This window comes from Panulirus ornatus, chromosome 65, assembly GCF_036320965.1.
Source record: "Panulirus ornatus isolate Po-2019 chromosome 65, ASM3632096v1, whole genome shotgun sequence".
Lineage (NCBI taxonomy): Eukaryota > Metazoa > Arthropoda > Malacostraca > Decapoda > Palinuridae > Panulirus > Panulirus ornatus.
Window position 1 is genome coordinate 22,060,810 of NC_092288.1, and position 24,779 is coordinate 22,085,588.

At 41.9% G+C, this 24,779-nt stretch overlaps 1 protein-coding gene across 1 annotated transcript in view; it reads right to left on the reverse strand.

Annotated features, from left to right (window-relative positions):
- Positions 1–24,779, reverse strand: part of LOC139746586 (constitutive coactivator of peroxisome proliferator-activated receptor gamma-like) — a 98,694-nt gene that overhangs the window by 15,558 nt on the left and 58,357 nt on the right. Inside the window, exons 4-5 of the mRNA XM_071657979.1 lie at positions 20,951–21,166; positions 8,756–8,851 (exon numbers count right to left, since the gene is read on the reverse strand). Coding sequence (XP_071514080.1) covers positions 8,756–8,851; positions 20,951–21,166 — 312 coding nt within the window. The remainder of the gene's footprint in view (positions 1–8,755; positions 8,852–20,950; positions 21,167–24,779) is intronic.

A 24,779-nucleotide genomic window follows, 5' to 3' on the forward strand; every position in this document is an offset into this window, starting at 1 on the left:
ATCCTCTTGCGCACAACTCTATCCATAGCCCACGCCTCGCAACCATACAACATTGTTGGAACCACTATTCCTTCAAACATACCCATTTTTGCTTTCCGAGATAATGTTCTCGACTTCCACACATTCTTCAAGGCTCCCAGGGTTTTCGCCCCCTCCCCCACCCTATGATCCACTTCCGCTTCCATGGTTCCATCCGCTGCCAGATCCACTCCCAGATATCTAAAACCCTTTACTTCCTCCAGTTTTTCTCCATTCAAACTTACCTCCCAATTGACTTGACCCTCAACCCTACTGTACCTAATAACCTTGCTCTTATTCACATTTACTCTTAACTTTCTTCCTTCACACACTTTACCAAACTCAGTCACCAGCTTCTGCAGTTTCTCACATGAATCAGCCACCAGCGCTGTATCATCAGCGAACAACAACTGACTCACTTCCCAAGCTCTCTCATCCACAACAAACTTCATACTTGCCCCTCTTTCCAAAACTCTTGCATTCACCTCCCTAACAACCCCATCCATAAACAAATTAAACAACCATGGAGACATCACACACCCCTGCCGCAAACCTACATTCACTGAGAACCAATCACTTTCCTCTCTTCCTAAACGTACACATGCCTTACATCCTCGATAAAAACATTTCACTGCTTCTAACAACTTGCCTCCCACACCATATATTCTTAATACCTTCCACAGAGCATCTCTATCAACTCTATCATATGCCTTCTCCAGATCCATAAATGCTACATACAAATCCATTTGCTTTTCTAAGTATTTCTCACATACATTCTTCAAAGCAAACACCTGATCCACACATCCTCTACAACTTCTGAAACCACACTGCTCTTCCCCAATCTGATGTTCTGTACATGCCTTCACCCTCTCAATCAATACCCTCCCATATAATTTACCAAGAATACTCAACAAACTTATACCTCTGTAATTTGAGCACTCACTCACTTCAACGCATACATATATATACATACACAGACATATACATATATACACATGTGCATAACTCATACTTGCTGCCTTTATTCATTCCCGCTGCCACCCCACCACACATGAAATGACAACCCCCTCCCCCCGCATGCACGCAAGGGAGCGCTAAGAAAAGACAACAAAGGCCACATTCATTCAAGAATGATAAAAAATATCACATACATATTTTCATACATTATTATTATTATTATATTATCATTTTGCTTTGTCGCTGTCTCCCGCGTTTGCGAGGTAGCGCAAGGAAACAGATGATAGAAATGGGCCAACCCACCCCCATACACATGTATATACATACATGTCCCCACACGCAAATACACATACCCATACATCTCAATGTACACATATATATACACACACAGACATATACATATATATACCTGCACACAATTCACACTGTCTGCCTTTATTCATTCCCATCACCACCTCGCCACACATGGAATAACATCCCCCTCTCCCCCTCATGTGTGCGAGGTAGCGCTAGGAAAAGACAACAAAGGCTCCATTCGTTCACACTCAGTCTATAGCTGTCATGCAATAATGCCCGAAACCAGAGCTCCCTTTCCACATCCAGGCCCCACACAACTTTCCATGGTTTACCCCAGACGCTTCACATGCCCTGATTCAATCCATTGACAGCATGTCGACCCCAGTATACCACATCGATCCAATTCACTCTATTCCTTGCCCGCCTTTCACCCTCCTGCATGTTCAGGCCCTGATCACTCAAAATCTTTTTCACTCCATCTTTCCACCTCCAATTTGGTCTCCCACTTCTCATTCCCTCCACCTCCGACACATATATCCTCTTGGTCAATCTTTCCTCACTCATTCTCTCCATGTGCCCAAACCATTTCAAAACACCCTCTTCTGCTCTCTCAACCACGCTCTTTTTATTTCCACACATCTCTCTTACCCTTACGTTACTTACTCGATCAAACCACCTCACACCACATATTGTCCTCAAACATCTCATTTCCAGCACATCCATCCTCTGCGCACAACTCTATCCATAGCCCACGCCTCGCAACCATACAACATTGTTGGAACCACTATTCCTTAAACATACCCATTTTTGCTTTCCGAGATAATGTTCTCGACTTCCACACATTCTTCAAGGCTCCCAGGGTTTTCGCCCCCTCCCCCACCCTATGATCCACTTCCGCTTCCATGGTTCCATCCGCTGCCAGATCCACTCCCAGATATCTAAAACCCTTTACTTCCTCCAGTTTTTCTCCATTCAAACTTACCTCCCAATTGACTTGACCCTCAACCCTACTGTACCTAATAACCTTGCTCTTATTCACATTTACTCTTAACTTTCTTCCTTCACACACTTTACCAAACTCAGTCACCAGCTTCTGCAGTTTCTCACATGAATCAGCCACCAGCGCTGTATCATCAGCGAACAACAACTGACTCACTTCCCAAGCTCTCTCATCCACAACAAACTTCATACTTGCCCCTCTTTCCAAAACTCTTGCATTCACCTCCCTAACAACCCCATCCATAAACAAATTAAACAACCATGGAGACATCACACACCCCTGCCGCAAACCTACATTCACTGAGAACCAATCACTTTCCTCTCTTCCTAAACGTACACATGCCTTACATCCTCGATAAAAACATTTCACTGCTTCTAACAACTTGCCTCCCACACCATATATTCTTAATACCTTCCACAGAGCATCTCTATCAACTCTATCATATGCCTTCTCCAGATCCATAAATGCTACATACAAATCCATTTGCTTTTCTAAGTATTTCTCACATACATTCTTCAAAGCAAACACCTGATCCACACATCCTCTACAACTTCTGAAACCACACTGCTCTTCCCCAATCTGATGTTCTGTACATGCCTTCACCCTCTCAATCAATACCCTCCCATATAATTTACCAAGAATACTCAACAAACTTATACCTCTGTAATTTGAGCACTCACTCACTTCAACGCATACATATATATACATACACAGACATATACATATATACACATGTGCATAACTCATACTTGCTGCCTTTATTCATTCCCGCTGCCACCCCACCACACATGAAATGACAACCCCCTCCCCCCGCATGCACGCAAGGGAGCGCTAAGAAAAGACAACAAAGGCCACATTCATTCAAGAATGATAAAAAATATCACATACATATTTTCATACATTATTATTATTATTATATTATCATTTTGCTTTGTCGCTGTCTCCCGCGTTTGCGAGGTAGCGCAAGGAAACAGATGATAGAAATGGGCCAACCCACCCCCATACACATGTATATACATACATGTCCCCACACGCAAATACACATACCCATACATCTCAATGTACACATATATATACACACACAGACATATACATATATATACCTGCACACAATTCACACTGTCTGCCTTTATTCATTCCCATCACCACCTCGCCACACATGGAATAACATCCCCCTCTCCCCCTCATGTGTGCGAGGTAGCGCTAGGAAAAGACAACAAAGGCTCCATTCGTTCACACTCAGTCTATAGCTGTCATGCAATAATGCCCGAAACCAGAGCTCCCTTTCCACATCCAGGCCCCACACAACTTTCCATGGTTTACCCCAGACGCTTCACATGCCCTGATTCAATCCATTGACAGCATGTCGACCCCAGTATACCACATCGATCCAATTCACTCTATTCCTTGCCCGCCTTTCACCCTCCTGCATGTTCAGGCCCTGATCACTCAAAATCTTTTTCACTCCATCTTTCCACCTCCAATTTGGTCTCCCACTTCTCATTCCCTCCACCTCCGACACATATATCCTCTTGGTCAATCTTTCCTCACTCATTCTCTCCATGTGCCCAAACCATTTCAAAACACCCTCTTCTGCTCTCTCAACCATGCTCTTCTTATTTCCACACATCTCTCTTACCCTTACATTACTTAATCAAACCACCTCACACCACATATTGTCCTCAAACATCTCATTTCCAGCACATCCACCCTCCTGCACACACCTCTATCCATAGCCCACGCCTCGCAACTATACAACATTGTTGGAACCACTATTCCTTTAAACATACCCATTTTTGCTTTCTGAGATAATGTTCTCGACTTCCACACATTCTTCAAGGCTCCCAGGATTTTCGTCCCCTCCCCCACCCTATGATTCACTTCCGCTTCCATTGTTCCATACGCTGCCAGATCCACTCCTAGATATCTAAAACACTTTACTTCCTCCAGTTTTTCTCCATTCAAACTTACCTCCCAATTGACTTAACCCTCAACCCTACTGTACCTAATAACCTTGCTCTTATTCACATTTACTCTTAACTTTCTTCTTTCACACATTTTACCAAACTCAATCACCAGCTTCTGCAGTTTCTCACATGAATCAGCCACCAGCACTGTATCATCAGCGAACAACAACTGACTCACTTCCCGAGCTCTCTCATCCACAACAGACTGCATACTTGCCCCTCTTTCCAAAACTCTTGCATTCACCTCCCTAACAACCCCATCCATAAACAAATTAAACAACCATGGAGACATCACACACCCCAGCCGCAAACCTACATTCACTGAGAACCAATCACTTTCCTCTCTTCCTACAGGTACACATGCCTTACATCCTCGATAAAAACTTTTCACTGCTTCTAACAACTTGCCTCCCACACCATATATTCTTAGTACCTTCCACAAAGCATCTCTATCAACTCTATGATATGCCTTCTCTAGATCCATAAATGCTACATACAAATCCATTTGCTTTTCTAAGTATTTCTCACATACATTCTTCAGCGCAAATACCTGATTCACACATCCTCTACCACTTCTGAAACCACACTGCTCTTCCCCAATCTGATGCTCTGTACATGCCTTCACCCTCTCAATCAATACCCTCCCATATAATTTACCAGGAATACTCAAAAAACTTATATCTCTGTAATTTGAGCACTCTCTTATCCCCTTTGCCTTTGTACAATGGCACTATGCACGCATTCCACCAATCCTCAGGCACCTCACCATGAGTCATACATACATTAAATAACCTTACCAACCAGTCAACAATACAGTCACCCCATTTTTTAATAATTTCCACTGCAATACCATCCAAACCTGCTGCCTTGCCGGCTTTCATCTTCCGCAAAGCTTTTACTACCTCTTCTCTGTTTACCAAATCATTTTCCCTAGCCCTCTCACTTTGCACATCACCTCGACCAAAACACCCTATATCTGCCAATCTATCATCAAACGCATTCAACAAACCTTCAAAATACTCACTCCATCTCCTTCTCACATCACCACTACTTGTTATCACCTCCCCATTAGCCCCCTTCACTGAAGTTCCCATTTGCTCCCTTGTCTTACACACTTTATTTACCTCCTTCCAGAACATCTTTTTATTCTCCCTAAAATTTAATGATACTCTCTCATCCCAACTCTCATTTGCCCTCTTTTTCACCTCTTGCACCTTTTGCTTGACCTCCTGTCTCTTTCTTTTATACATCTCCCACTCATTTGCATTTTTTCCCTGCAAAAATCGTCCAAATGCCTCTTTCTTCTTTTTCACTAATAATCTTACTTCTTCATCCCACCACTCACTACTCTTTCTAATCAGCCCACCTCCCACGCTTCTCATGCCACAAGCATCTTTTGCGCAAGCCATCTCTGCTTCCCTAAATACATCCCATTCCTCCCCCACTCCCCTTAACTCCTTTGTTCTCACCTTTTTCCATTCTGTACTCAGTCTCTCCTGGTACTTCCTCACACAAGTCTCCTTCCCAAGCTCACTTACTCTCACCACTCTCTTCACCCCAACATTCTCTCTTCTTTTCTGAAAATCCAAACAAATCTTCACCTTCGCCTCCACAAGATAATGATCAGACATCCCTCAAGTTGCACCTCTCAGCACATTAACATCCAAAAGTCTCTCTTTCGCGCGTGTGTCAATTAACACGTAAACCATTAACGCTCTCTGGCCATCTCTCCTACTTACATACATAAACTTATGTATATCTCGTGATTGGGTATTCCCAATCACCAGTCCTTTTTCAGCACATAAATCTACAAGCTCTTCACCATTTCCATTTACAACACTGAACACCCCATGTATACCAATTATTCCCTCAACTGCCACATTACTCACCTTTGCATTCAAATCATCCATCACTATAACCCGGTCTTGTGCATCAAAACCACTAACACGCTCATTCAGCTGCTCCTAAAACACTTGCCTCTCATGATCTTTCTTCTCATGCCCAGGTGCATATGCACCAATAATCACCCATCTCTCTCCATCAACTTTCAGTTTTATCCATATCAACCTAGAATTTACGGTCTTACATTCTATCACATACTCCCACAACTCCTGTTTCAGGAGTAGTGCTACTGCTTCCCTTGCTCTTGTCCTCTCACTAACCCCTGACTTTACTCACAAGACATTCCCAAACCACTCTTCCCCTTTACCCTTATTACTATATTGTTATATTATTAAATATTATACATTATATATTATATATTATAGTATTATATATTATAATAATATGTGAATGTAGGTTTGCGGCAGGGGTGTGTGATGTCTCCATGGTTGTTTAATTTGTTTATGGATGGGGTTGTTAGGGAGGTAAATGCAAGAGTTTTGGAAAGAGGGGCAAGTATGAAGTCTGTTGGGGATGAGAGAGCTTGGGAAGTGAGTCAGTTGTTGTTCGCTGATGATACAGCGCTGGTGGCTGATTCATGTGAGAAACTGCAGAAGCTGGTGACTGAGTTTGGTAAAGTGTGTGGAAGAAGAAAGTTAAGAGTAAATGAGAATAAGAGCAAGGTTATTAGGTACAGTAGGGTTGAGGGTCAGGTCAATTGGGAGGTGAGTTTGAATGGAGAAAAACTGGAGGAAGTGAAGTGTTTTAGATATCTGGGAGTGGATCTGGCAGCGGATGGAACCATGGAAGCGGAAGAGGATCATAGGGTGGGGGAGGGGGCGAAAATTCTGGGGGCCTTGAAGAATGTGTGGAAGTCGAGAACATTATCTCGGAAAGCAAAAATGGGTATGTTTGAAGGAATAGTGGTTCCAACAATGTTGTATGGTTGCGAGGCGTGGGCTATGGATAGAGTTGTGCGCAGCAGGATGGATGTGCTGGAAATGAGATGTTTGAGGACAATGTGTGGTGTGAGGTGGTTTGATCGAGTAACGTAAGGGTAAGAGAGATGTGTGGAAATAAAAAGAGCGTGGTTGAGAGAGCAGAGGAGGGTGTTTTGAAGTGGTTTGGGCACATGGAGAGAATGAGTGAGGAAAGATTGACCAAGAGGATATATGTGTCGGAGGTGGAGGGAACGAGGAGAAGAGGGAGACCAAATTGGAGGTGGAAAGATGGAGTGAAAAAGATTTTGTGTGATCGGGGCCTGAACATGCAGGAGGGTGAAAGGAGGGCAAGGAATAGAGTGAATTGGAGCGATGTGGTATACCGGGGTTGACGTGCTGTCAGTGGATTGAATCAAGGCATGTGAAGCGTCTGGGGTAAACCATGGAAAGCTGTGTAGGTATGTATATTTGCGTGCGTGGACGTATGTATATACATGTGTATGGGGGGGGGGGGTTGGGCCATTTCTTTCGTCTGTTTCCTTGCGCTACCTCGCAAACGCGGGAGACAGCGACAAAGTATAATAAAAAAAATATAATAATATTATATTATTATATTATATTAGCAAGGTAGCATCAAGAAAAGAGGACTGAGCCTTCGAAGGAAAATCCTTGCTTGGCCCCCTTCTCTGTTCCTCTTTGGAAAAGTAAAAACCAGAGGAGAGGATTTCCAACCCCCTTGCTTCTACCCCTTTAAATCACCTTCTATGACATACAGGGAATATGTGGGAAGTTTTCTTTCTCTCCTATCCCCATGGATAATATATACAGTCTTCAAAAAGATGGAAAAGAGAAGGGGGCCAAGTGAGGATTTTTTCCTCTAAGGCTCAGTCATCTGTTCTTGATGCTATCTTGCTAACATGGGAAAGGGCAACTATGGTTGTTTATGGACTGGGTGGTTAGGGAGGTAAATGCTAGAGTTCTGGAGAGAGGGGCAACTATGCAGTCTGATGGGGATGAGAGGGCATGGGAAGTGAGTCAGTTGTTCGCTGTTGATATGGGTGATTAAAGAGACATTAAGAGCACTTCCTATGCTGAAGTGAGTCAGGCTTCCTACCTTGATGCAAACAGCCATTACCTGAATAATTACACCCACTAGAGCCAAACATGGGTTTTGAACCATTTTCAGTTTCTTTCCATGCTTCTATTATCTTATATAATTTTCATGGACACCATATGAATAAAGCACCAAACAGTAAAGCACTAGACTGCTTTGATAAGGTGTATTTCTTTCTTTCTAAGTCCATGCCTTTCCCACCTTCATGGGGTAACATCCAGAATCAAGCCTTCAAGAAAAACTCCTAAATTCATCATGTACATTGTTTCTATCTCTCTATCTATCTACATTTCTGACACCCACCATGGCAAAAATCTTTAATCTCTATCCTGACATGCCTCCCTTACATACAACATTTCATGCATTCTTCATCTCCCACCCCCCCACTTCTCTCCCTCCAGTACTCCAGTGAACTTTCTATTTTCAAGAAATGATAATATATGATGAGAGAATTTGCAGTCCCTAGCTCTTGCCAGTATTAGCCAACTACACCATGCAAGATATATTTACGTAGTATTTTTTTTTCTTCCCTAAAACAAGGGATAGTATTCCTGTATACTAAACTATAAATAAACATTACCTTATGTTCACAAAGGTCTTCTACCTTTGCTCCAGACTTGGCTCGCAAGTAATAGTGGTGAAACACTCTTCCATCCCAGAAGGCCCAGGGAACCACCTGCCAAGATACAAAGAAATAAGCTCATTATACACAAGAGAAGCATAAAGATGACATCCACTTCCTACTTCATAGAATTCCTATCAACTGCTTCTCATTTATCCATAGTTCAGAGGGGACATAAATTCTTTCCTGCATATTAAGCTGATTTCTACCTTAGATGCCTCTTCCTGCATGTGAAAATGTGGTAAATGAAGAAATGCTCCAAGCCACCTCAACATTTTGGTTACTGATCTTCATGCACCTTCTGCTGAAAAACCTACAACACAATGCACACTGAAATATACTTATTTTTTTTTTATTTTGCTTTGTCACTATCTCCCGCATTTGCGAGGTAGCGCAAGGAAACAGACGAAAGAAATGGCCCAACCCACCCCCATACACATGTATATACATACACGTCCACACATGCAAATATACGAACCCATACATCTCAATGTACACATATATATACACACACAGACACATACATATATACACATGCACACAATTCACACTGTCTGCCTTTATTCATTCCTATCGCCACCTCGCCACACATGAAATAACATCCCCCTCCCCCCCTCACGTGTGCAAGGTAGAGCTAGGGAAAGACAACAAAGGCCCCATTCGTTCACACTCAGTCTCTAGCTGTCATGCAATAATGCCCGAAACCGCAGCTCCCTTTCCACATCCACTCCCCACAGAACTTTCCATGGTTTACCCCAGACGCTTCACATGCCCTGATTTAATCCACTGACAGCACGTCGACCCCGGTATACCACATTGATCCAATTCACTCTATTCCTTGCCCGCCTTTCACCCTTCTGCATGTTCTGGCCCCAATCACTCAAAACCTTTTTCACTCCATCTTTCCACCTCCAATTTAGTCTCCCACCTCTCTTCGTTCCCTCCACCTCTGACACATATATCCTCTTGGTCAATCTTTCCTCACTCATTCTCTCCATGTGTCCAAGCCATTTCAAAACACCCTCTTCTGCTCTCTCAACCACGCTCTTTTTATTTCCACACATCTCTCTTACCCTTACATTACTTACTCGATCAAACCACCTCACACCACATATTGTCCTCAAACATCTCATTTCCAGCACATCCATCCTCCTGCGCACAACTCTATCCATAGCCCACTCCTCGCAACCATACAACATCATTGGAACCACTATTCCTTCAAACATACCCATTTTTGCTTTCCAAGATAATGTTCTCGACTTCCACACATTCTTCAAGGCTCCCAGGGTTTTCGCCCCCTCCCCCACCCTATGATTCACTACCACTTCCATGGTTCCATCCACTGACAGATCCACTCCCAGATATCTAAAACACTTTACTTCCTCCAGTTTTTCTCCATTCAAACTTACCTCCCAACTGACTTGACCCTCAACCCTACTGTACCTAATAACCTTGCTCTTATTCACATTTACTCTTAACTTTCTACTTTCACACACTTTACCAAACTCAGTCACCAGCTTCTGCAGTTTCTCACATGAATCAGCCACCAGCGCTGTATCATCAGCGAACAACAACTGACTCACTTCCCAAGCTCTCTCATCCCCAACAGACTTCATACTTGCCCCTCTTTCCAAAACTCTTGCATTCACCTCCCTAACAACCCCATCCATAAACAAATTAAACAACCATGGAGACATCACACACCCCTGCCGCAAACCTACACTCACTGAGAACCAATCACTTTCCTCTCTTCCTACACGTACACATGCCTTACATCCTCGATAAAAAATTTTCACTGCTTCTAACAACTTGCCTCCCGCACCATATATTCTTAGTACCTTCCACAGAGCATCTCTATCAACTCTATCATATGCCTTCTCCACATCCATAAATGCTACATACAAATCCATTTGCTTTTCTAAGTATTTCTCACATACATTCTTCAAAGCAAACACCTGATCCACATATCCTCTACCACTTCTGAAACCACACTGCTCTTCCCCAATCTGGTGCTCTGCACATGCCTTCACCCTCTCAATCAATACCCTCCCATATAACTTACCAAGAATACTCAACAAACTTATACCTCTGTAATTTGATCACTCACTCTTATCCCCTTTGCCTTTGTACAATGGCACTATGCACGCATTCCGCCAATCCTCAGGCACCTCACCATGAATCATACATGATCTTTATGCACCTTCTGCTGAAAAACCTACAACACAATGCACACTGAAATATATTTAATTAACAATATTACTGCTTTCATCTATTGGAGAATGAGTATATATACACCAGCATTAAAAAAAAAGAATATTCACTCGCTAGTACCATTCTTAATTCTAAAAAATCTATTACACATCCCACATCCTCAACCATAGCTACTGTCCTAAAAAGTAAAGGAGGAACTTCACACCTTTTATGGTTTACCCTAGATGCTTCATGTGCCCTGGTTCAATCCATTTGACAGCATGTCGACTCTAGTATACCACATAGTTCCAGTTCACTCTATTCCTTGCACACCTTTCACCCTCCTGTGTGTACAGGCCCCAATTGCTCAAAATCATTTTCACTCCATCCTTCCACCTCCAATTTGGTCTCTCACTTCTCCTTGTTCCCTCCACCTCCGACACATATATCCTCTTGGTCAATCTTTCCTCACTCATTCTCTCCATGTGTCCAAACCATTTCAATACACCCTCTTCTGCTCTCTCAACCATACTCTTTTTATTACCACATATCTCTCTTACCCTCTCATTACTTACTCGATCAAACCACCTCACACCACATATTGTTCTTAAACATTTCATTTCTAATACATCCACCCTCCTCAGCACAACCCTATCTATAGCTCACGACTCGCAACCATATAACATTGTTGGAACCACTATTCCTTCAAACATACCCATTTGTGCTCTCCAAGATAACGTTCTCAACTTCCACACATTCTTCAATGCTTCCAGTACCTTCGCCCCTCCCCCATCATGTGACTCACTTCTGCTTCCGTGGTTCCGTCCGCTTCTAAATCCACTCCCAGATATCTAAAATGCTTCACTTCCTCCAGTTTTATTCTACTCAAATCTACCTCCCAATTGACTTGTCCCTCAACCCTACTGTACCAAATAACCTTGTCCTTATTCACATTTACTCTTAACTTTCTTTTTTCACACATTTTAACAAACTCAGTCACCAACTTCTGCAGTTTCTCACCCGAATCAGCCACCAGCGCTGTATCATCAGCAAATAACACCTAACTCATTCTCAAGCCCTCTCATCCACAATAGACTGCATAATTGCCCCTCTCACCAAAACCCTTGCATTCACCACCCTAACAACCCCATCCATAAACAAATCAAACAACCATGGAGACAATGCACACTCCTGCTGCAAACCGACATTCAATGGGAACCAATCACTTTCCTCTCTTCCTACTCATACACATGTTATATATCCTCAATAAAAACTTTTCACCGCTTCTAACAATTTGCCTCTCACACTATATATTCTTAATACCTTCCACAGAGCATCTCTATCTACTCTATCATATGCCTTCTCCAGATCCATAAATTCTAAGTATTTCTCACATACATTCTTCAAAGCAAACACCTGATCCACATATCCTCTACCACTTCTGAAACCACACTGCTCTTCCCCAGTCTGATGCTCTGTACATGTCTTCACCCTCTCAATCAATACCCTCCCATATAATTTCCAAGGAATACTCAACAAACTTATACCTATGTAATTTGAGCACTCACTCTTATCCCCTTTGCCTTTGTACAATGGCACTATGCAAGCATTCCACCAGTCCTCAGGCACCTCATCATGAGTCATACATACATTAAATAACCTTACCAACCAGTCAACAACACAGTCACCCCCTTTTTTTAATAAATTCCACTGCAATACCATCCAAACCCTCTGCCTTGCCGGCTTTCATCTTCCGCAAAGGTTTTACTACCTCTTCTCTGTTTACCATATCATTCTCCCTAACCCTCTCACTTTGAATACCACCTCGACCAAAATACCCTATATCTGCCACTCTATCATCAAACACATTCAACAAACCTTCAAAATACTCACTCCATCTCCTCACATCACCACTACTTGTTATCACCTTCCCATTAGCCCCCTTCACTGATGTTCCCATTTGTTCCCTTGTCTTACGCACTTTATTTACCTCCTTCCAAAACATCTTTTTATTCCCCCTTAAATTTAATGATACTTCCCCAACTCTTATCTGCCCTCTTTTTTCACCTCTTGCACCTTTCTCTTGACCTCCTGCCTCTCATTTATACATCTCCCAGTCATTTGCATTATTTCCCTGCAAAAATTGTCCAAATGCCTCTCTCTTCTCTTTCACTAATAATCATACTTCTTCATCCCAACACTCACTACCCTTTCTAATCTGCCCACCTCCAACACTTCTCATGCCACAAGCATCTTTTGCACAAGCCATCAATGCTTCCCTAAATGCATCCCATTCCTCCCCCACTCCCCTTACATCCTTTGTTCTCACCTTTTTCCATTCTGTACTCAGTCTCTCCTGGTACTTCCTCACACAAGTCTGCTTCCCAAGCTCACTTACTCTCACCACTCTTTTCACCCCAACATTCACTCTTCTTTTCTGAAAACCTCTACAAATCTTCACTTTTGCCTCCACAAGATAATGATCAGACATCCCTCCAGTTGCACCACTCAACATATTAACATCCAAAAGTCTCTCTTTCGCATGCCAATTAACACGTAATGCAGTAACGCTCTCTGGCCATCTCTCCTACTTACATACGTATACTTATGTATATCTCTTTTTAAACCAGGTTTTCCCAATCACCAGTCCTTTTTCAGCACATAAATCTACAAGCTCTTCACCATTTCCATTTACAACACCGAACACCCCATGTACACCAATTATTCCCTCAACTGCCACATTACTCACCTTTACATTCAAATCACCCATCACTATAACCCGGTCTCGTGCATCAAAATTACTAAGACACTCACTCAGCTGGTCCCAAAACACTTGCCTCTCATGATCTTTCTTCTCATGCCCAGGTGCACTGGTACCAATAATCACCCCTCTCTCTCCATCCACTTTTAGTTTTACCCATATCAATCTAGAGTTCACTTTTTTACACTCTATCACATACTCCCACCACTCCTGTTTCAGGAGTAGTGCTACTCCTTCCCTTGCTCTTGTCCTCTCACCAACCCCTGACTTTACTCACAAGACATTCCCAAACCACTCTTCCCCTTTACCCTTGACCTTCGTTTCACTCAGAGCCAAAACATCCAGGTTCCTTTCCTCAAACATACTACCTATCTCTCCTTTTTTTTCATGTTGGTTACATCAACACACATTTAAACACCCCAATCTGAGCCTTTGAGGAGGATGAGCACTCCCCGTGTGACTCCTTCTTCTATTTCTCCTTTTAGAAAGTTAAAATACAATAGAATTCAATATACAATATATACAATATATATAATATACAATATATACAATATATACATGACAGTCTCTAACTGTCATGTATAATGCACCAAAACCACAGCTCCCTTTCCACATATAGGTCCCACAAAACTTGCCATGCTTTACCCCAGACGCTTCACATGCCCTGGTTCAATCCATTGACAGCATGTCCACCCCTGTATACCACATCGTTCCAATTCACTCTATTCCTTGCATGCCTTTCACTCTCCTGCATGTTCAGGCCCAGATCGCTCAAAATCTTTTTCATTCCATATTTCCACCTCCAATTTGGTCTCCCACTTCACCTCATTCCCTCCTCTTTGTCAATCTTTCCTCACTCATTCTCTCCATGTGACCAAACCATTTCAAAACACCCTCTTCTGCTCTCTCAACCATACTCTTTTTATTACCACACATCTCTCTCTTACCCTTTCATTACTTACTCAATCAAACCACCTCACATCACATAATGTCCTCAAACATCTCATTTCCAGCACATCCACCCATCTCCGCACAACTTTACCTATAGCCCACACCTCACAACCATATAACATTGCTGGAACCACTATCATTCAAACATACCCATTTTTGCTTTCCGAGATAATGTTCCTACCTTCCACACATTTTTCAACACTCCCAGAACTTTCACCCCCTCTCCCATCCTGTGACTCAATTCCGCTTCCATGGTTCCATTCGCTGCCAGATCCACTCCCAGATATCCAAAACAATTCACTTCCTCCAGTTTTTCTCCATTCAAACTTACCTCCCAATCGACTTGTCCCTAAACCCTACTGTACCTAATATCCTTGCTCTTATTCACATTTACTCTCAGCTTTCTTCTTTCACACACTTTACCAAACTCAGTCACCAGCTTCTGCAGTTTCTCACCCAATTCAGCCATCAGCACTTTATCATTAGCGAACAACAACTGACTCACTTCCCAAGCCCTCTCATCCACAACAGACTGCATACTTGCCCCTCTCTCCAAAACTCTTGCATTCACCTCCCTAACAACCCCATCCATAAACATATTAAACAACCATGGAGACATCATGCACCCCTGCCGCAAACTAACATTTACTGAGAACCAATCACTTTCCTCTCTTCCTACTTGCACACATACGTTACATTCTTGATAAAAACTTTTCACTGCTTCTAACAACTTCCCTCCCACACCATATATTCTTAATACTTCCACATAGCATCTCTATCAACTCTATCATATGCCTTCCCAAGACCCATAAATGCTACATATAAATCCATTTGCTTTTCTAAGTATTTCTCACATACATTCTTCAAAGCAAACACCTGATCCACACATCCTCTACCACTTCTGAAACCACACTGCTCTTCCCCAATCTGATGCTCTGTGCATGCCCGCACTCTCTCAATCAGTACCCTCCCATATAATTTCCCGGGAATACTCAGCAAATTTATACCTCTGTAATTTGAGCACTCACCTTTATCCCCTTTGCCTTTGTACAATGGCACTATGCAAGCATTCTGCCAATCCTCAGGCACTTCACCATGAGTCAAACATACATTAAATATCCTTACTATGGATTGGGTGGTTAGGGAGGTAAATGCTAGAGTTCTGGAGAGAGGGGCAAGTATGCAGTCTGATGGGGATGAGAGGGTATGGGAAGTAAGACAGTTGTTGTTTGCTGTTGATATCGGTGACATCAAGAGCACTTCCTATGCTGAAGTGAGTCAGGCCCAGATCGCTCAAAATCTTTTTCACTCCACTTTCACCTCTTCTCTGTTTACTAAATCATTCTCCCTAACCCTCTCACTTCGCACACCACCTCGTCCAAAACACCTTATATCTGCCACTCTATCATCTAACACATTCAACAAACCTTCAAAATACTCACTCCATCTCCTTCTCACATCACCACTACTTGTTTGTTATCAACTCCCCATTAGCCTCCGTCACTGATGTTCCCATTTGTTCTCTTGTCTTCCGCACTTTATTTACCTCCTTCCAAAACATCTTTTTATTCTCCCTAAAATTTAATGATACTCTCTCACCCCAACTCTCATTTGCCCTCTTTTTCACCTCTTGCACCTTTCTCTTGACCTCCTGCCTCTTTCTTTTATACATCTCCCAGTCATCTGCACTATTTCCCTGCAAAAATCGTCCAAAAGCCTCTCTCTTCTCTTTCACTAGTAATCTTACTTCTTCATCCCACCACTCACGACCCTTTCTAATCTGCCCACCTCCCACGCTTCTCATGCATCAAGCATCTTTTGCGCAAGCCATCACTGCTTCCCTAAATACATCCCCTTGCTCCACCACTCCCCTTATCTCCTTTGCTCTCACCTTTTTCCATTCTGCATTCAGTCTCTCCTGGTCTCCTTCCCAAGCTCACTTACTCTCACCACTATCTTCACCCCAACATTCTCTCTTCTTTTCTGAAAACCTTGACCAATCTTCATCTTCGCCTCCACAAGATAATGATCAGGAATCCCTACAGTTGCACCTCTCAGCACAATAACATCCAATAGTCTCTCTTTTGTGTGCCTATCAATTAACACGTAATCCAATAATGCTCTTTGGCCATCTCTCCTACTTACATACATGTACTTATGTATATCTCTCTTTTTAAACCAGGTATTCCCAATCACCAGTCCTTTTTCAGCACACAAATCTACAAGCTCTTCACCATTTCCATTTACAACACTGAACAACCCATGTACACCAATTATTCCCTCGACTGCCACATTACTCACCTTTGCACTCAAATCACCCATCACTATAACCCGGTCTAGTGCATCAAAACTACTAACACACTCACTCAGCTGGTCCCAAAACACTTGCCTCTCATGATCTTTCTTCTCATGCCCAGGTGCATAAGCACCAATAAGCACCCATCTCTCTCCATCCACTTTCAGTTTTACCCATATCAATCTAGAGTTTACTTTCTCACACTGTATCACATACTTTGTCAGTCTCCCGCGTTAATGAGGTAGCACAAGTTAACAAGACAAAAGAATGGCCCAACCCACCCACAAACACACACACATATACATACCCATACATTTCAACGTATACGTACATATATCCATTCATCCATTCCCAACACCACCTTGCCACACATGAAATGGCACCCCACTCTCCCCTCTCTGAGTGTGAACAAATGTGGCCTTTCTTGTCTTTTAATAGCACTACTTCGCATGCACTTAGGGGAGGGGGGTGCCATTTCATGTGTGGTGGCGTGGCGAAGTGAGAAGGAGATGGAGTGAGTATTTTGAAGGTTTGTTGAATGCGTTTGAAGATAGAGTGGCAGATACAGGGTGTTTTAGTCAAGGTGGTGTGCGAGGTGAGAGGGTCAGGGAGAATGGTTTGGTAAAGAGAGAAGAGGTAGTGAAAGCTTTGTGGATGATGAAAGCTGGCAAGGTGGTGGGTTTGGATGGTATTGCAGTGGAATTTGTTAAAAAGGGGGTGACTGTTTTGTTGACCGGTTGGTGAGGATATTCAATGTATGTATGGTTCATTTTGAAGTGCCTGAGGGTTGGCAGAATGCATGCATAGCACCATTGTGCAAAGGCAAAGGGGATAAAGGTGAGTGTTCAAATTACAGAGGTATAAGTTTGTTTAGTATTCCTGGGAAATTAAATGGGAGGGTACTGACTGAGAGGGTGAATTCATGTACAGTGCATTAGATTGGGGAAGAGCAGTGTGGTTTCAGAAGTGGTAGAGGATGAGTGGATCAGATGTTTGCTCACAAGAATGTATGTGAGAAATACTTAGAAAAACAATTGGATTTGTATGTAGCATTTATGGATCTGGAGAAGGCATAGGATAGAGTTGATAAAAATGCTTTGCGGAAGGTATTAAAAGTATATGGTGTGGGAGGTAAGTTGCTAGAAGTGAAAAGTTTTTATCGAGGATGTGAGGCATGTGTGCAAGTGGGAAGAGAGGAAAGTGACTGGTTCCCAGTATATGTCGGTTTGCGGCATGGGTGCATGATGTCTCCATGGTTGTTTAATTTGTTTATGGATGGAGTTGGTAGGGAAGTGAATGCAAGAGTTTTGGAAAGAGGGGCAAGTATGCAGTCTGTTGTGGATGAGAAGGCTTGGGAAATGAGTCAGTTGTTATTGGTGATGACACAGCACTGGTGGCTGATTCGTGTGAGAAACTGCAGAAGCTGGTGACTGAGTTTGGTAAAGTGTGTGAAAGAAGAAAGCTGAGAGTAAATCTGAATAAGAGCAAAGTTATTAGGTACAGTAGAGTTGAGGGACAAGCAAATTGGGAGATAAGTTTGAATGGAGAAAAACTGGAGGAAGTGGAATGTTTTAGATATCTGGGAGTGGATTCAGCAGCGCATGGAACAATGGAAGCGGAAGTGAGTCACAGGGTTGGGGAAAGGGCAAAGATTCTGGGAGCATTAAAGAATGTGTGGAAGGCAAGACTGTTATCTCGGAGAGCAAAAATGGGTAGGTTTGAAGGAATAGTGGTTCCAACAATGTTGTATGGTTGTGAGGCATGGGCGATAGATAGGGTTGTGCTGAGAAGGGTGGATGTGTTGGAAATGAGATGTCTGAGAACAATATGGGGTGTGAGGTGGTTTGATCGAGTAAATAATGAAAGGGTAAGAGAGATGTGTGTAATAAAGAGTGTGGTTGAGAGAGCAAAAGATGGTGTATTGAAATGTTTTGGTCACATGGAGAGAATGAGTGAGGAAAGATTGACAAAGAGGATACATATGTGTCAGAGGTGGAGGGAACGAGGAGAAGTGGGAGACCAAATTGGAGGTGGAAGGATGGAATGAATAAGATTTTGAGCGATCGGGGCCTGAACATACAGGAAGGTGAAAGGCATGCAAGGAATAAAGTGAATTGGGATGATGTGGTATACCAGGGTCGACATGCTGTCAATGGATTGAACCACGGCATGTGAAGTATCTGGGGTAAACCATGGAAAGTTTTGTGGGGCCTAGACGTGGAAAGGGAGCTGTGGTTTTGGTGCATTACACATGATAGCTACAGACTGAGTGTGAATGAATGTGGCCTTTGTTGTCTTTTCCTAGCACTACCTCATGCGCATGAGGTGGGGAGGGGGTGCCATTTCATGTGTGGTGGGGTGGTGATGGGAATGGATGAAGGTAGCAAGTATGAATATGTACATGTGTGTATATGTCTGGGTATGTATATGTAGGTATACGTTGAAATGTATAGGTATGTATATGTGCGTGTGTGGGCATGTATGTATATACATGTGTATGTGGGTGGGTAGGGCCATTCTTTCATCTGTTTCCTTGTGCTACATCGCTAACGCAGGAGACTGCGACAAAGTATAGAATAAAGAAATAAAATGAATACACGTGTGTATGTTCAAGCATGTATATGTATGTGTACTATCTATCCAAGACCTACGTCCGAGTCCTGTTCTGACTGACCATTCGGATCTTGAAATGGACTTAAGTCAGACATATGTCAGTTTGGCATGTAAAATTTGTATATTTGTACATCATTTTTTTTCATGCTACTCAATTTCTATCATGAATATCTTGTTTTTTATTATCCAGCTATATCATATGATTCCGTAGTCTCTTTTTACCTTTTGTTTAAGATTCTTTAGTTCATATTTCATTATTCTTATTTTCTACATTATATAAGTTCAATTGTGATATTCTGATTTTCGTTAAACCAGTTTCATGAACTGACATTTTTTTAAATCAGTCTAGTTCATTGAGAAAAATTCTTTGGTTTATTCTTTACCTTTTTGTCAGCTCCTTTGTCAGCACTCACTGCTTCACCTGTGATTTGAACACTGTGCAAGGTACATCTTCTTTTAAATCAATTGAACCAACCATGACTTAATGTGAAATTCTCAATGTAATCCTCACCCACTCACTTCCTCAATCTCAAAAATACTTCTAGCCTTTGTCTGAACTGTTAGTAAGCTTAGTGGTACACATTATTAAATCTAATATTCCACCATCCACAGCACGAACAACTTTTGTGGATGGACTCTTGTCGTTGCTTTGTTATTATCATAGAATTCATACTTGCTGAACCATTCACTGCCTCACATACTTTTTCTTTGTCCTTTACAATTGTGGAGACCTTTGAATGGGACAACTGTCCATCACGTGTAATCACATTAAGGTTTTCCTCCTTCATTTCCAATTCTAAATCGAGCGTCTTCCTTGGCTTCATGCCAAATCTATCAAAATGTGTTGGGTCTTTCCTCCTGCTCATCATCTTTGGGGTTTAATACAAAAATGGTTTAAACCAGCATGAAAATTTGTTAGATTCACTTGAATAACACGCGCTTACTGAATGGTAACTGAGAACGAGTACTGAGAGAGATGCTGCGTGAACACAGTAACAGGATATCGTCTGACAGTCACTATCATACATATAACTAAGCGTGACTTTCCTATTTACATTTATTTCTTCATAAATTTTTTTGGTTGTATGTATGGATGGTCATAAGTCACACAGGTCATAAGTAGGGGATAGACAGTAACTAGAAAATATCAGAATATCAAAACCCAAACATTATAACCTATTACAATAAAAATAAAATGAATACACTGATATATGTTTAGTCATGCAATTACAGACACCTAACATAAACAAAAAAAGATACTGATTTTTTGGAAATATATTGGTAAAAAATACACTTCACTCTGGATCTCCTGTAAATTTATGATGCCTGAAGAAAAACTTACATTCTTACGCTCAACTGGGAAATCACAAGCTGCCAAGAGAAAATAGAAATTGACAAGTCCCTTCATGAATATGGCAGCAACATGCACAGCTCGGGCATCAATTCTTGGCAATGCCAGGGCTCGAATTTGATTGAGGTCCTCTCGTACTGGTGACAAGAAGGCAGCCATCATGGCATTCATCTCCCAGTCTTTCAAGATTGGCTTTGGTTGACTACACTGTAAAAATGATAGTACACATCAAGTCTGATTACCAGAACACCCCATTCACAACTAAGTTTATTCTTATTGCAATGAATGTTGTATGGTTTACACTTCTAATGAATATGGGGAGGGGGAGGGCATAGAAGAGTCATGGAGAGAATAAAATGCCTTATACATGACAGAGATGCACATTACATGCAACAGCAAAGGTGAGATAAATTCCAGAGGAGAGGAACAAGATATCAATTGAACAGTGGCACAATAAAAGAGACAGCAAAGATATGGATGACAGAAAGGAAGATAAAATTACTTGTTCAGGGCATCATATCAATTTCAAAATCAATTACTACCTAACATTACCCAAACAATACAACTGCAGCATTTCTGTGATAACTAAACTTTGTCTTTAATATTATTCCTTTCTTTTTTACAGGAAGTCGATGACAAATATTGTCATCAACAACAACAATAACCATACTTGAATCTAGTGCCTGCTTTTAAAACCCTTCAGGACACATTAGCATTTCAATTCAGGCATCTATTTGCTATTCTTTCAATAGTCTACAACAAAATGTACAATTTTCAAGACCTATTACAACAGCAATGACCTGGGATTGCTTGGACGTATATGAGAATTCAAATCCTCACAGATGACTTAGTGTCCACTAATAAAACAGCCAGAGAGAGCTAGCAGGACTTTATTTGCTAAATGCAGAGCTGCCAACCTTTCCAAACAAACAAAAAAAGAACATGGCAAAAATAAGGAATTCTGAGTAAAAAAGAAAGAAAAAGTTTTGCAAAGCAAAACTTACAACTATGCACAAGTTGCACTTTCAATACAGGAAATTGTGACGTCTAGTGCTCAAGCTGCTATCCATACCTTTAGCTACATGTAGAGAGTCCACAATTGTTCACTTTACAACCTTTGTAGAGGTTTTCAAAAAAGAAGAGAGAATGTTGAGGACAAGAAAGTGGTGAGAGTAAGTGGGCTTGGAAAGGACACTTGTATGAGGAAGTACCAAGAGAGATTGAGTGTAGAATGGCAAAAGGTGAGAGCAAATGATGTGAAGGGAGTGGGTGAGGAACGGGATGTAATAAGGAAAGCAGTGATGATGTGCAAAAGATGAATGAGGCATGAGAAAGGTGGGAGGTAGGCAGATTAGAAAGGGTAGAGTGGTGGGATGAAGAGGTAACGTTGTTAGTGAAAGATAAAAGAGAGGCGTTAGGACAATACTTACAGGGATGGAATGCAAACGACTGGGAGATGAATAAAAGAAAGCAGCAGGAAGTCAAGAGGAAGGTGCAAGGATTGAAAAAGAGAGCAAATGCAAGTTGGGGTGAGAGAGTATCATTAAACTTTAGGGAGAATAGGATGCTTTGGAAGGAGGTAAATAACGTGCATAAGACATGAGAACAAATGGGAACATCAGTGAAGGGGGTAAGTAATAACAGGTAGTGAAGAAGTGAGGAGATGGGGTGAGTATTTTGAAGGTTTGTTGAATGTGTTTGATGATAGAGTAGCAGATATAGGGTGTTTTGGTGATAGTAGTGTGCAAAGTGAGAGGGTAAGGGAGAATGGTTTGGTTTAAAGAGAAGAGATAGTGAAAGCTTTGCCAAAGATGAAATTTGGCAAGGCGGTGGGTTTGGATGGTATTACAGTAGAATTTTTTAAGAAAACAGGAGACTGTGTTGTTCATTGGTTGGTAAGAATATTCAATGTACGTATGGATCATGGTGAAGTGCCTGAGGACTGGCAGAATGCATGCATAGTGCCATTGTACAAAAGTAAAAGGGATAAAGGTGAGTGTTCAAATTACATAGGCATAAGTTTCTTGAGTATTCCTGAGAAATTATATGAGAGGGTATTGATTGAGAGGGTGAAGGCATATATAGAGCATCAGACTGGGGAAGAGCAGTGTGGTTTCAGAAGTGGTAGAGGATGTGTGGATCAGGTGTTTCCTTTGAAGAATGGGTGTGAGAAATACTTAGAAAAACAGATGGATTTATATGTAGCATTTATGGATCTGGAGAAGGCATATGATAGGGTTGATTGAGATGCTATGTGAAAAGTCTTAAAAGTATATGGTGTGGGAGGTAAGCTGTTAGAAGTAGTGAAAAGTTTTTACCAAGGATGTAAGACGTGTACGAGTAGGAAGAGAGGAGAGTGATAGGTTCCCTGTGAATGTTGGTCTGTGACAGGGGTGTGTAATGTCCCCATGGATGTTAAATTTGTTTAAATGCAAGAGTTTTATTGAGAGGGGCGAGTATAAGTCTGTTTGGGATGAGAGAGCCTGGGAAGTGAGTCAGTTGTTATTCGCTGATGATACAGCTCTGGTGGCTGATCCGAGTGAAAAACTGCAGAAGTTGGTTACTGTGTTTGGAAAAGTGTGTGAAAGGAGGTTGAGAGTAAATGTAAATAAGAGCAAGGTTATTAGGCTCAGGAGGGTTGAGAGACAAATTAACTGGAATGAAAGTTTGAATGGAGAAAAACTGGAGGAAGTGAAGTGTTTTAGATAACTGGGAGTGGACTAGGCAGCGAATGGAACTATGGAGGCAGAAGTGAATCACAGGTTAGGGGAGGGGGTGAAGGTTCTTGGAGCGATAAAGAATGTGTGGAAGGAGAGATCATTATCTCAGAGAGCAAAAATGGGTATGTTTGAAGGAATAGTTGCCCCAACAATATTATATGCTTGCGAGTCATGGGCTATAGATAGGGTTGTACGGAGGAGGGTGGATGTGCTGGTAATGAAATGTTTGAAGACAATATGTGGTGTGAGGTGGTTTGATCAAGTAAGTAATGAAAGGGTAAGAGAGATGTGTGGAAATAAAACAAGTGTGGTTGAGAGAGCAGAAGAGGGTGTGTTGAAATGGTTTAAACATATGGAGAAAATAAGTGAGGAAAGATTGACAAAAAAGATATATGTGTCAGAGGTCGAGGGAACAAGAAGTAGAAGACCAAATTGGAGGTGGAAGCATGGAGTGAAAAAGATTTTGAGTGATAAGAGCCTGAACATACAAGAGGGTGAGAGGCATGCAAGGAATAGAGGGAATTGGAACGATGTGGTATACCAGGGTAGACATGCTATCAATGGACTGAACCATGGCATGTGAAACATCTGGGGTAAACCACGGAAAGGTCTGTGGGGCCTGGATGTGGATAGGGAGCTGTGGTTTTGGTGCATTACACATGACAGCTAGAGACTGAGTGAGAATGAATGTGGCCTTTTTTGTCTTTTTTCCAGGAGCTATCTCGCTGAAGCAGGGAGTACCAATGCTGTTTCCTATGGGGTGGGGTAGCAATAGGAATGGATGAAGGCAAAGCAAGTATGAATATGTACATGTGTATATATGCATATGTCTATGTGTGTGCATTTTTTTTGTTTATCATACTTTGTCAATGTCTCCCGCATTAGTGAGGTATTGCAAGGAAACAGACGAAAGAATGGCCCAAACCACCCACATACACAAGTATATAAATACATGCAGAGACAGGATGCATTATGCAGTATGCAGACAGTATGCATTATGTACATGGGTATATATGTATATGTCTGTGTGTGTATATATATATATATATATATATGTATATGTTGAGATGTATAGGTATGTATAGTTTCGTGTGTGGACG